At 42.0% G+C, this 12,531-nt stretch overlaps 1 protein-coding gene across 1 annotated transcript in view; it reads right to left on the reverse strand.

The window, feature by feature from the left end:
- The window catches only part of Shq1 (SHQ1, H/ACA ribonucleoprotein assembly factor), a 111,315-nt gene that overhangs the window by 60,080 nt on the left and 38,704 nt on the right, over positions 1-12,531 (reverse strand). The window contains exons 7-9 of the mRNA XM_028872708.2: positions 8,758-8,912; positions 6,659-6,712; positions 5,228-5,351 (exon numbers count right to left, since the gene is read on the reverse strand). Coding sequence (XP_028728541.1) covers positions 5,228-5,351; positions 6,659-6,712; positions 8,758-8,912 — 333 coding nt within the window. The remainder of the gene's footprint in view (positions 1-5,227; positions 5,352-6,658; positions 6,713-8,757; positions 8,913-12,531) is intronic.

Consider the following 12,531-nt stretch of genomic DNA (forward strand, 5'->3'; position numbering starts at 1 on the left):
GAGACAGGGTTTCTCTGCGTAGCTTTGCGCCTTTCCTGGAGCTCACTTGGTAGCCCAGGCTGGCCTTGAACTCACAGAGATCCACCTGCCTCTGCCTCCCGAGTGCTGGGATTAAAGGCGTGCGCCGCCACCGCCACCCGGCTGCCTCCATTTATAATCACCTACTTCTCTTAAAACTGAAAAGCATGTCAGCCCAGAGGCCTGTGCCTGGTACCCTGGCAACTGTTTCCTTCCCATTGGTCATGTGATTGTATCTACAGAAGACTGGAGAGCAGTAATTCCTGAAAAGTCTGCTATTCTTGAGCTGTTAGTAATGCTATGCCAGGGCTGCCACTCATCTCCAGTAAGACTGGCCTGTGGCCCATGAAGGAGGTTTCTTAAGCTGCACACTGTCTGGCATTCAACAAGTAGTTATAGAAGGCTAGCCTTAGAAATGAGATAGACAGATTTTTCTTATCTCGTTTCTGGGTTCTGGAAACAGATAAGGTAAGGCAAGCAAGCCTCCCTACTGAGCCACACCCCAGATCCTCTAAACTCTAATTTTATATGTGTTAATAGCCAAAATCTTTCATACAGTTGCCCAAATAAAATAGTGACTAAATTGAAATAGGAAACACAACAAAGTGGTTAAGAGTCCAGACTTAGAAAGAACAAACTTCTTATAAAAGAAATTCTAACACACAAAAGTGGGCCACACCAAGAATTCCACACACGCATTGCCCAGGCAGCAAGCATCGCTCGCTCGCAGCCAATGTGTTTCAGTAGCACCCCAATACCTAGCCCCTCACTGCAACACCACTGGCTTCCTCACACTCAACGCAGGTCATTTTGAGGCTACTGCCAGACTCCACTTACAGTGATCTCAATAGGCGAGAGAAGCCAGACTCTGGGCTGGACAGACCTGGAGTCATGCACCCTGGCGGTTCACTTAGCTTTTTAGAGACTGCCTTTCCTCAACAAACATGTGGCAGTAATTTCTGCTTTTCCAGATGGTACTAGACGTGAACTGAGATAAGAAGGCATCAGAAGACAGACCCTGGAGCTAACACATAGAAAGTGGCAACTGCATGGTGGCTGGGGTGTGATTACCATTTCCACTAAGGCTCACACAAGACAAAATGGGCCAAAAACTACTTGAAAGAAGCCTCCAGAGTTCAACCTCCTTGCCCTGGGAATTGGAACAGACTAAGAACTCGTACCTGATCCCATCAGAAAGCAGGAAAGAGCAACTTGTGGTAGCTGAGCAGCGAGGGCAATTCTGGAGGCAAATGGAACTTTCCATGACAGCAAAGTCAATGTGAAAACTTACATTAGAGACGTGGTTTGCCTATTAAAAGATGAAGAGGCCCCTTCCTGCAACAGCTGTCCTACTCACCCCTGGCTCCAAAACCTGAGGCAGACGCAAGCCAGACAAGCCAAGGCTTCCTCTTTACAAGTGCAAAGTAAAACTTTCAAGTCCTGAAATCAGACTCCTCTTGTAACTAGGACTAGCGAGAAATCATGTATAGAATGTAAAGTGTCAGAAAACCTACAGGGTATATATGTTATATATATATAATAGAAGGCATGTGTGCTTACCCTCCAAGGCAGTGGGGACCCAGAACGAGCTCAAAGGAGAAACTGGGTTGGTGCCCTCCCACCCCGTCATGTTCAGCCTTCTAGCAGAAGCAGAGTGAGAAAAACCTTAGAGTGTTTATAAGACAGAGACACAAATCCAGATACTCAATGAAGTGCACATGTACCATCAAGTCCTGGATGATGTGGCTTGTAGCTTCCAGTAGACAAAACTAAGGTACACTTTTCTCATTCCCAACTGACTGAAAACTGCTAAGGGATGACCTCCAGAAGGGGTTCTGTTTACTCTTAAAAAAAAAAAAAAAAAAAAAAAAAAAAAAAAGCCAGGCAGTGGTGGCGCACGTCTTTAATTCCAGCACTTGGGAGGCAGAGGCAGGCGGATCTTTGTGATTTCAAGGCCAGCCTGGTCTACAGAGTGAGATCCAGGGAAGGCACAAAGCTACACAGAAAAACCCTGTCTCGGGAAAAAAAAAAAAAATTCAGCCAGCAGGAGGCAGTGGCACTTCCTGAAGAGTCAGGAACAGAGGATACAAGGGGAGTTTTGTGCCCCAAGAGGACTGAAGAGGGAGAACAACCATATGGGCAAACCCTTTGAAGTGGCGAAACAGTACTTGCCAGGGTGAGGATAGGTTCCCATCCTGAGGTAGTTTGGATTTAATATACAACAAAAGAGACAGATGAGCACGGCCTTTTGCAAGATGGGAAGAGGTAAGGATGCAGGAAAGCTTAAAGGTGCCCAAGGCCCAGTAAAGCACCCTTGCAAAGGCTGTTGTGAAGTCAGATAAAGCAAACCCATGGCTCTCTGAAGCCTCTCATCTCAGTCAGTTATCATGAACTTCTGACGCATTCCCATGCTGGTTCTGGAAACTCATCCGTCTGAGACCAGCATTTCTTTGGGGAGAGAGTCATTCATTACTTTCAACTGTGCAAGCGCTATCTGACCTTTACAGTCAAAGTGTGGCTGCTAGGGCTGTGTTCTGAATTTTAAGTAGATACAAATTCATTCTTGGAAAACACCAAATGCCAAGCTGGTGCTATCCACTTAACTTATGGAGTGTCCAAACAAATGAGATTCCTCGGTGATAATAACGGCATTCCTGTGCCAGCCGCCTGGACAAGCACAGGTCACAACCCTCATTCAGAGCATGTCACCCTCACATCCAATGGCAGAGGTGCAGGACAGTCCAGTCTCTGCCTCCACTCTAAACACAGCCTAAGCCAGTTGCAGAACCAGCACTGGGGCTTAGACGGCTCCCATTCATTTCAACAGAGGCTCTAGTGTGTTATTTCAAGTCTGCCGCTAACAAAATACAGCTGATAAGACTTATTTTTTGTGAGTGATAACGATGAAAAGTTAAGTCTCAATTTCAGCTCTAACCTACTAAAACTGTTTGAATAATTGATTAGACTGTAAGTCAAGGCAATCAAATTTATTTTGGGTTATGCAATCACAGAACTGATTACTTTTCAAATAAAAATCCAGAGCGCCAGATTACTTCCCAGAATAAAAAGAAACAAGTAATAGTTTATATGAATGAAAGTGAGAGTGGATGTGTACGGGAACGTGCTTGCTCTGGTTTTGCTGGCTTCCCCCAGAAGCCCTAACACAAGAGCCTCCAGGCTTAAATCTATGAACAATGCTCAGAAAATTCTGTAAGACAACAAAAAGCAAGTAATTGTGATATATAGCTCCAGATCAACAATTAGTCATTTAGAGGAGATTGATTCCTCAAGGTATTTTAGAGATTCAAGTACCTTGGATGGAAAGCAAGAAAAAAAGTAACATACCAAAAAAAGGCAGTTTATTTCCCACAGTTAAAGGAGATAGATTTCTCAATGATATTCACTCATTTATCCTAAACAACAATCCTTCTAAGTGAAATACTGCTACTCTAAACCTATCAGTGAATGAAAAGGCATTTTTAACTGTGATTCATTTTCACAATTATAATCTACTTCAAGCATGCCTCCCCTAGATAATAGAGGTCACACTGAAGACAAAAAGCTAGGTGTCCCTTGGGACAAAACACTGGAGATGGGATGTTCCCTAACAATCCAATGAAATCACCTGGGCATGAAGGATGAGCTTCCCTTTTATAGATACAGAGATGAGCTTCCCTTCTCATGGACATGGGGATGGACTTCCCTTCTTATGGATAAGGAGATGAACTTCCCTTCTTATGGATATGAGGATGGACTTCCCTTCTCATGGACATGGAGATGGACTTCCCTTCTTATGGACATGGAGATGGACTTCCCTTCTTATGGACATGGAGATGGACTTCCCTTCTTATGGATAAGGAGATGGACTTCCCTTCTTATGGACATGGAGATGGACTTCCCTTCTTATGGACATGGAGATGGACTTCCCTTCTCATGGACATGGGGATGGACTTCCCTTCTTATGGACATGGAGATGGACTTCCCTTCTTATGGACATGGAGATGGACTTCCCTTCTCATGGACATGGGGATGGACTTCCCTTCTTATGGACATGGAGATGGACTTTCCTTCTTATGGATATGGGGATGGACTTCCCTTCTGATGCTGAGCCTGAAAAATAAGTCCCACTAACATAGGAAAGACAAGACCCCCCCACAGGGACAGGACAAAAAAAAAGTGACTTTTTTTTTTTAAAAATGACTTTTAAATCAATGCCAGAACTATCTACACAAATGGATGGTGCCCCCTTTCAAAATCATTACCTGAGAAATTAATTCTTTCTAATGATGTTGGTATGGGGGCACTTGGGAATTTGTTTTGAAGCCAGGAATTTCCCACATTCTTAGAGCCAGACATTACTTGACTTTTCATGCTAAATTTAGCAGCAGTCAAGAGTCCTAAGAGTATTGATGCTTTTCCTTGTAACGTCCCGCTGCTTGCCCAACTTGAGGTATATGTCCCCTAACCAATCACCATACTTCTCAGTCAGAGCACCTGTGGCTCTATACTGGAACCGCTGGTTTATTCATCATGTCTCAGACAAAGCTGCAACGCTCATTAAAGGAGAGGATTTATTAAACTTCATTACTGGACCCACAGTCCCACCTCAATGGCTACAAAGTTACAGGAATCCAAGAAACACCAAACCATACAATCTATCTTCAGTGTGATGTGATCTGGGATGCTAATGTATGTTTCCATTTACTCCCTCTCTCTTAGAAAAGGTAAGCATAGGCGGGTGGTGGTGGTGGTGGTGGTGGTGGTGGTGGTGGTGGTGGTGCACGCCTTTAATCCCAGCACTCGGGAGGCAGAGCCAGGCGGATCTCTGTGAGTTCGAGGCCAGCCTGGTCTACAGAGTGAGATCCAGGAAAGGAGCAAAGCTATACAGAGAAACCCTGTCTTGAAAAACCAAAAAAGAAAGAGAGAGAGAGAGAGAGAGAGAGAGAGAGAGAGAGAGAGAGAGAGAGAGAGAAAGAAAGAAAGAAAGAAAGAAAGAGAAAAAGAAAGAGAAAAAGAAAGAGAAAAAGAAAGAAAAAGTAAGCATTACTGCGCATCTCTGTAGAGGAAACATTACTTTTTATATCCTGGGAAGTAGACTTGATTATTTTCATTACTTATGTATATATAAAAAAGAGCAAAACTCACGATTATATCTTCACATACTGAAAATCTACAACTTCTCATGCCCAGATATGCCAGCCTACCTTACCTAGTTGCAGTATCTTTATAGTGTCTCTGTAGGCTTTCATCACCAGCTTGAAATGACGATAAAGTGGATAGCACAAAACTCTCCTTCCAAAAGACACCAGGATCTCATGAACATCTGTCCAAGTCTGTGAAGAGTCATCTCATTAAGTAATTTCCATACAATTCATTACACAACAAAAGCACACACTGAAAAAGGAACAATCCCAATTAAACCCTGTAAACCTGGATCACTGGCACAAGCGAGATTCTTCTTGTACACCTCACTTTATTACAGACTTATAATTCCTCATGCAGCATCAACAAACCACAAATGTGGATTAAAACCCACATATGTAACAGGAACATGTTGGAGTCTTAATGGGGACAGGCATTCAGACTACAGACTTGTATTTGATGGCAGAGAGGGGATGGGGACAGGCTTCCTGACCTTGTATGTAGCTCCCAGCTGAGGTGGCTGGCAATGCTGCTGGCCCACTCTTACTATTGCTCTTGTGGTACCTGTCTCAGTGATGGACTGAATCTTACCTCCTCATAGAAGGAAGTAATATATGAAGCAATCTCCACTTTACAATTTAAAGTATGCTATGCATAATCTGAACTGATGGTATGACTTTGATATTGGACAATTTGTTCCAAACTCAGAAACATAAAAGATACTGTTCTTTAATAAATGTTATGAGAACTGCAGAAAAAGTTTTAGAAAATAGAAACAAAACCAATTATCGTTATACTAAAAGAGGTCAGCACACCAGTGGGAAGGCTCCAGGGTAGAGGGGCTTGCCAACTTGTAAACCTATGTTCAATTCCCGGAAGCCACATAAAAGTGGAAGGTAAGAACTGATTCCACAAAATTGTTCTCTGACCTTCACATATATGCTATGATAAGTGCCCTGCAAAATCATAATGATGACAAATAAAATTAATGTTTTTTAAAGAGGTTACCAGCTCTAACCATAAAATGATAGGATGCAAAACAATTCATTTTAAGCTATATGATCAAAATTTCCTTACCTGTAAATTCAGCAATATTTACCTTACTAAGTATTGCTCAATAAGGTTATTGAGGAACAAGATAAATAAAAGATATAAGACACTCTGTGTGATTCTGGTGGTCCATTATCATCTAGGTTTGTTTTCCATTTTTGAACTCTGAGCCCCAACTCATTAACAAACCTGCAGCTCTACCCACATTTTCTCAAATGAACCACAGTGTCCTCAGTGTTCTTCCATATAGTATTTCCCTCCACAATGTCTAAAATGCTTAACCTGGCTGACTATCCCAACAAGTTTACTCTTTAAAAAGTATAATAAAGCTCCCAATTTAAAAATATTAAGAAAAATTTTAAACAACAAAAAATAGCGTGAACCAACCAAAATGAAGAACAACAGAAAAAATAACCAAAAGCTAAATAATTTCAAGTAGAAATCATACCTCAAACCAGCAGAGGGTGGGGCTCAGCTTTCTGACCGTCCATGCAGACTCCACCTTGGTTGTGGAGAAAGGAGTGTCACCGTCAAAAGTCATTTGGAAATGAAGCAGATATATCCACTGGAATTAGTACATGAATTATACTAACCCATGCAAAACGATGCATTGATGAATGTAGAAAAATACTTGTATTGATGCAGAGACTAATAGAGGATGTCTCTGTTCACCGTGCTTGGAGTTTTATGGAATTAAACACCTCACTAATGAAGTACCAGCATACACAAACAAATAAGCAGGGGCACTCAAACAAAACTGAAGCAAAGTGCTTGCTGCTTCCTCCTCTACGAAGTCACTCACTATTGAACCACGGCTGGGTACCAGAAAACCCTGTAGAAACTGCCCTTCAGAGAATGCATGTGAGATTACCAGTGGTCCAGAGGCGTGCAAAGATGCAAGACTTGATGATTTTAAACATACAAGTAGAAGAAACATTGGTCAATTTTATCAAGTGTAACACTTTCACTCATCAAGATTTAATATGTGGGGCTGGAGATATGGCTCAGTTGTCCAGAGTACTAGTTGCTCTTGTACAGGACCTGGGTTCATTTCCTAGCTCCCACATGGTGGCTTACAATCATCCACAACTCCAGTTCCAGGGTATCTGATGCCCTCTTCTGACCTCCCCAGGCACAAACATGGTTCACATACATATGTGCAGGCAAAACCTCATATATATAATATTTAACATCTTTCAAAAAATTTAAAAGACTCAATAATATGAAATGAAGAGCCTTTTTTGTCTAAGTAAACATTTTATCCACTTAGGATATCTTTAAAAAAAATATGACTTGAGGGGCTAGAGAGATGGCTCAATGGTTAAGAGAATTGACTGCCCTTCCAGAGGACCCAGGTTCAATTCCCAGCACCCACATGGCAGCTCAAAACCATCTATAATTCCAGTTCCGGGTGGCCCAACACCCATGGCAAAACACCAATGCACATAAAATAAAAATGAATAAATAAATAAAAAACAATTTGAAAACAAAGTATTTTCAGATAACTATATTCTTGATAACCCCAAGGTTGTTCACTTAGATCATATGCAGACTGCAATAGTCACTTTAGAAAATTTCAGAATCTTGACAACAAAATGGCAACTACTGATGCTATGATGCTGTGTGAGGTAAGTCAATTAAATCACAGTGTATACCCTGCAACCCAAAGTAAATGCACACACACACATGCACACACACACAGGCACACACGTATGCACAGTGAAAGAAAACCAGATAAACGATCTTGTAACTGTGGTTATTACTAACTACTGGAATTATGGGACATCCCAATGATATAAATTAACTGTATAATCAAAAAGAAAAAGGAAAGTATATAACAAGACTAAAACTCTGATCACAGGTAATTATAAATAGTGGGGCCACATTATCTAGAAAGCCTTTGGTTTTCCAGCATTTGCTTCTTTATTGATTTAAAGATTGAATGGATTGATTGAGGCATTGGTGATTGAACACACGGTTTTTAAAATACATGACATGACACATGGTTTCTTTACTAAAGATGAAAGCAGGGTCTCCATTTACAGCTCAGGCTGGCTTTCATCTCTCCATCCTCTTGCCTCAACCTGAGGTGAGTCTTTTAAACAACAAAAAGAAAAACGATTCAAGTTCTGAAAACAACGCAACTTACATACACATCTTTGTAAGTACACATTCTGTGTGCTAAGATCCTCTTCTGCAAAAGGGCTTTACTCTGCATGTGATAAATGAAAGCTTGGAGAAAAACCGTGAGTGCTGTAGGTGGTCCTTTGCCACTCTTGAGTGTCAAGTGAAACAGCCTTCCTCTCTACCCTTGGCTTCTTTGCTGACACCTCCCTGCTCTGCTATCTATCTAGTAGATCTACTGCCAAGAGAGAAGAGACAAGACCACGATTAGCATTAGCCTTCATGTTAGTGCCCACTACCATCTCCTATGACCACCATAGGCACGTGTGCTGGGACAGCCCCTAAGTAATCTATCACGACAGGCTGGGTCTGCTCTGAACAGGTAGCTAACACGGTGGTCTACACCGACACACACCGACTTACATTGTGCTCTCCTTCAGTGACACGTATTTCATAGCAATAGGCCAGAAGGATGTCAACTAAACTGTAGTACACTTGACGGTGAGCTGTCTTGTCCAGCAGGTAAGACTTATTCACAAATTTTCGTAGCTGATATTTCTCCTCTTCTGAAAAAGACACTAGGAGAAAACAGTTTTGAAAATTAAATGTGTCATTCAGGTTCATCAAACCACCAGTGCAGAATATTTGCCAAAATTGGAATTATGAATATAGAAAGCAAAATCAAAGTTATTTATCCTTAATTCTACATATAAGGCAATTTCTTAAAGGAGGCTTTTCAAGCTTTATTAAGAGCCATGCCTTTGTTCAAACCTTCCAGACCTTTCCCTCCTACATTACAATAGCAGTTTCCAACTTCACAAATCTTTTTCCTAATGTTTATTCTTATTATCTTAAATTATGAGTATTGCGTGTGTGTGAATGTCGGTATGTACATGTATGTGAGTGCAGGAGCCGAGAGGTACCTCCAGGAACAGTCACTAAAGACAATTAGGAACCACCTGACACAGATACTGACCAATCTGGGGAGGGGGCTTTTTGTCAAGTGAGGTTCCCTCTCTCAAAATGACTCCAGCTTGGGTCAAGCTGAAACAAAATTAGCCGGCACACGCTCCTACACATACTAGCCACCCTGCCTGGCAATAATTTCAGCAGCCCTTTCCCCATTTCTTTCCAGTTTAATGGAGTTAAGTGACTGCGGTAAGGAGAATTCTGAGATGACCCCCAAAGAGTGGCATCGCTCCCTCTGTGGAACAGATCTTGTCACTGATTCTGTCCACCAGAATGTGACAAAGATGACAGGACAGTCACGCCATGCTTACATTCAGTTACTGTCAGAGTAGAGCCAGGGTACTCCTGGGGTGAGGTGGCCTGTGAAAAGGCGATGTGGCAGGTACTTCTGGGACCTCCACAATCTGAACATTGCTCCATTTAAAAGCTGGCAAGAAAGTGGGGAAGAGAATTCTGTCAACAATAATATGAGCCTGGAGAAAAGAATGTAGCAACCAATACCCACTTTTTAAGAGATGGGCATATTTGGCTACTAAGCATGTCCAATCTTTTAACATTGCAAAATGATGCTGCCATGTCATGATGATCACCACGTCCAAGGACCACACAATCTAGTTACAAAAAAGATCATTCAAAGGTCTCATCATGTTTTGTGTAAGTTTATATTTTTGTGTTTGGGCTGCATTCATAGCTCTCATCCCACAGGCCACAGGCTGGACACATCTGAGCTACCACAGTCATTCAGGGCCCCAAGCAGAGAACCCATCAGGTTATATGGAGACTGAGAGAACACAAGCATGGGATGAGCTCTTCTTTCAGTTAGTGCCACTCTGCTAAACGAATAGAATTATTGCCTAGTTGTGTAGGCAAACTGGGTTTGCTTTGTGAACTGACCATCAAACTGTGTTCTGTCCAGTTTTTCCTATTGAACAGCTTGGCCTATCAAATTTTTAAAACCTTTTTGTGAATTATAAATATAAATCCTTGGGTCAGCAAGATCGCTCAGCAGGTAAAAACACATGCTGATCATGGCCGAGGACAACCTGAGTTTGTTCCTAAGAACTCAATAAAGGGGGAAGGAGAAAACCAACTCCACAAAGTTGTTCTCTGACCTCCACACATGAGCTACGGAATACATAAACCCACACACAAGTAATAAACTGAATATATTAAACATAAATCCCAACCAAATTCCAAATCTGCTGACTTGGTTTGGGATATCTTTTGCCACAGAAACTGTTTTCAATATAATCCCAAATAGTCCTAAAAAACAACAACAACAACAAAACAGATCCTGGATTTACAGCCTTGGTTACTGTTTTTTTCCAACTCCTAAATCATACATGAAGTCTCTTTAAGGTTGTTTCACTTGGGGCTGGAGAGATGGGTCAGTGGTTAAAAGCACTAACTGCTCTCCCAGAGGACCCAGGTTTGGTTGAGTCCCAGCACCCACATGGTGGTTCAAAACCATCTGTAACTCCCATTCCAGGGGATCTGATGCTCTCTTCTGAACTCTGCAGCCACCTGTCATAAATGTGGTACACAGACATACATGCAGGCAAAGCATAACACACATTTTTAAAAAATAGTAACTGTAACATAGTAATAGCAAAACAACAAACCTATCTGGAAGCCAGCTTTTCAGGTTTCAAGACCTCGCTTTATTCCGGATGAACAGTGAATACCACCACACTGAATCACCAACTCTGTCAGACAAATTTGCTGCTTTTGTTACTAAAATTACTTCAAAGTATTTTTGTTTTTTGTCAACTGTTGCAAACACAGTATTTCCCCCACTTCCATCATTAAATACTTCATGATAAAAGAGAAAAATATATTTCTTTTTTTATATCAGCCACTTTACCAAATATTGACTACATATTCCAAAACAACACATTGAAATTCTTACAACCAAATGCTTTATTTACATGAAGACAAGCAAATAAGAGACTTCAGTTTCTAAGTTCCTTTGATGCCTACAATTTAGGCCATCTATCATGCATCTCTTAATGTCAAGTCTTTAAAGAAATCTATGTGTGCATGTGTGTATTTTATGGTGTGTGGAGATATGTGTATGTGTGTGGGTGTATTTGTGTGTGCATGCGTGTGGAGGTCAGATGGTTGGCATCAGGCATTTTCCTCCATGCTTTCCTCTTGGTGAGCCTGGAGCTCACCAATTCCGCTTGTCTAGCTAGCCAGCTTGCTCTGGGGATTCCCTGTCTCTATTTCTAGGATTGTAGGTAGGTTACCACACCCACCTAGCATTGTATGTGGATGCTGGGGATCCAAATTCAGTACCTTCCACATACATGGCAAGCACTTTACCTACTGGGTTCTCTCTCCAGCCCCATCATGAAGTCAGTCTACAGTTACAGAAAGATCATGTAACATGTTTTCTACTCAATATCACACTAACACTATCAGTTCTCAATACTATACAAAGTAAAATAAACCCATCCCCAGAATGATCAGAAAGAGTAACTGCCAAAACCACAAACAGTTCAGTTTCCAGTTCTTGTAAGCAAAACATGGCTGCATTAGCTACTTTTCTGTTACTATCATGAAACAACTTATAGAAGGAAGAGTTTATTTGGCTTATGGTTCTAGAGGGTGAGAGTCAATCATGGCAGAGGGGTGGGGAGGTATGGCAGCAAGTGGGGGGAAGCATGGTAACAGAACAGGACAATGAGAGCTCATATTTCAACCACAAGTACCAAGCAAAGAGAAACAACTAGAAGTGGGGTGAGGTTCTAAAACTCAAAAGCCTACCCCTAGGTACTCCTTCAGCAAGGTCACACCTCCTCAGTCTCCCCAAACAACTCCACCAAGTAGGAACCAAGTGTTCATACACCCAATCCTACAGGGGTATTTCTCATTCAAATCCCCAGCATACACTAATGGCCATAACTAAGTACAAAATACGTTTAGTTCAACTTCAAAAGTCCCCATAGTCTTTCACAGTCTTAACACTGTTCAAAAGTCCAAGGGCAGCCGGGTGGTGGTGGTGGTGGTGGCAGCGGCGGTGGTGGCAGCGGCGGCGGTGGCAGCAGCAGCGCATGCCTATAATCCCAGCATTTGGGAGGCAGAGGCAGGCAGATCTCTATGAGTTCAAGGCCAGCCCGGGCTACAGAGTGAGTTCCAGGACAGCCAAGGCTACACAGAGAAACCCTGTCTCAGAAAAAAAAAGTCCAAGGGCTCATTTGAGACTCAAGGCGATCTCTTACTTGT

The sequence above is a fragment of the Peromyscus leucopus genome, chromosome 3 (genome assembly GCF_004664715.2).
Source record: "Peromyscus leucopus breed LL Stock chromosome 3, UCI_PerLeu_2.1, whole genome shotgun sequence".
NCBI classification, from domain to species: domain Eukaryota; kingdom Metazoa; phylum Chordata; class Mammalia; order Rodentia; family Cricetidae; genus Peromyscus; species Peromyscus leucopus.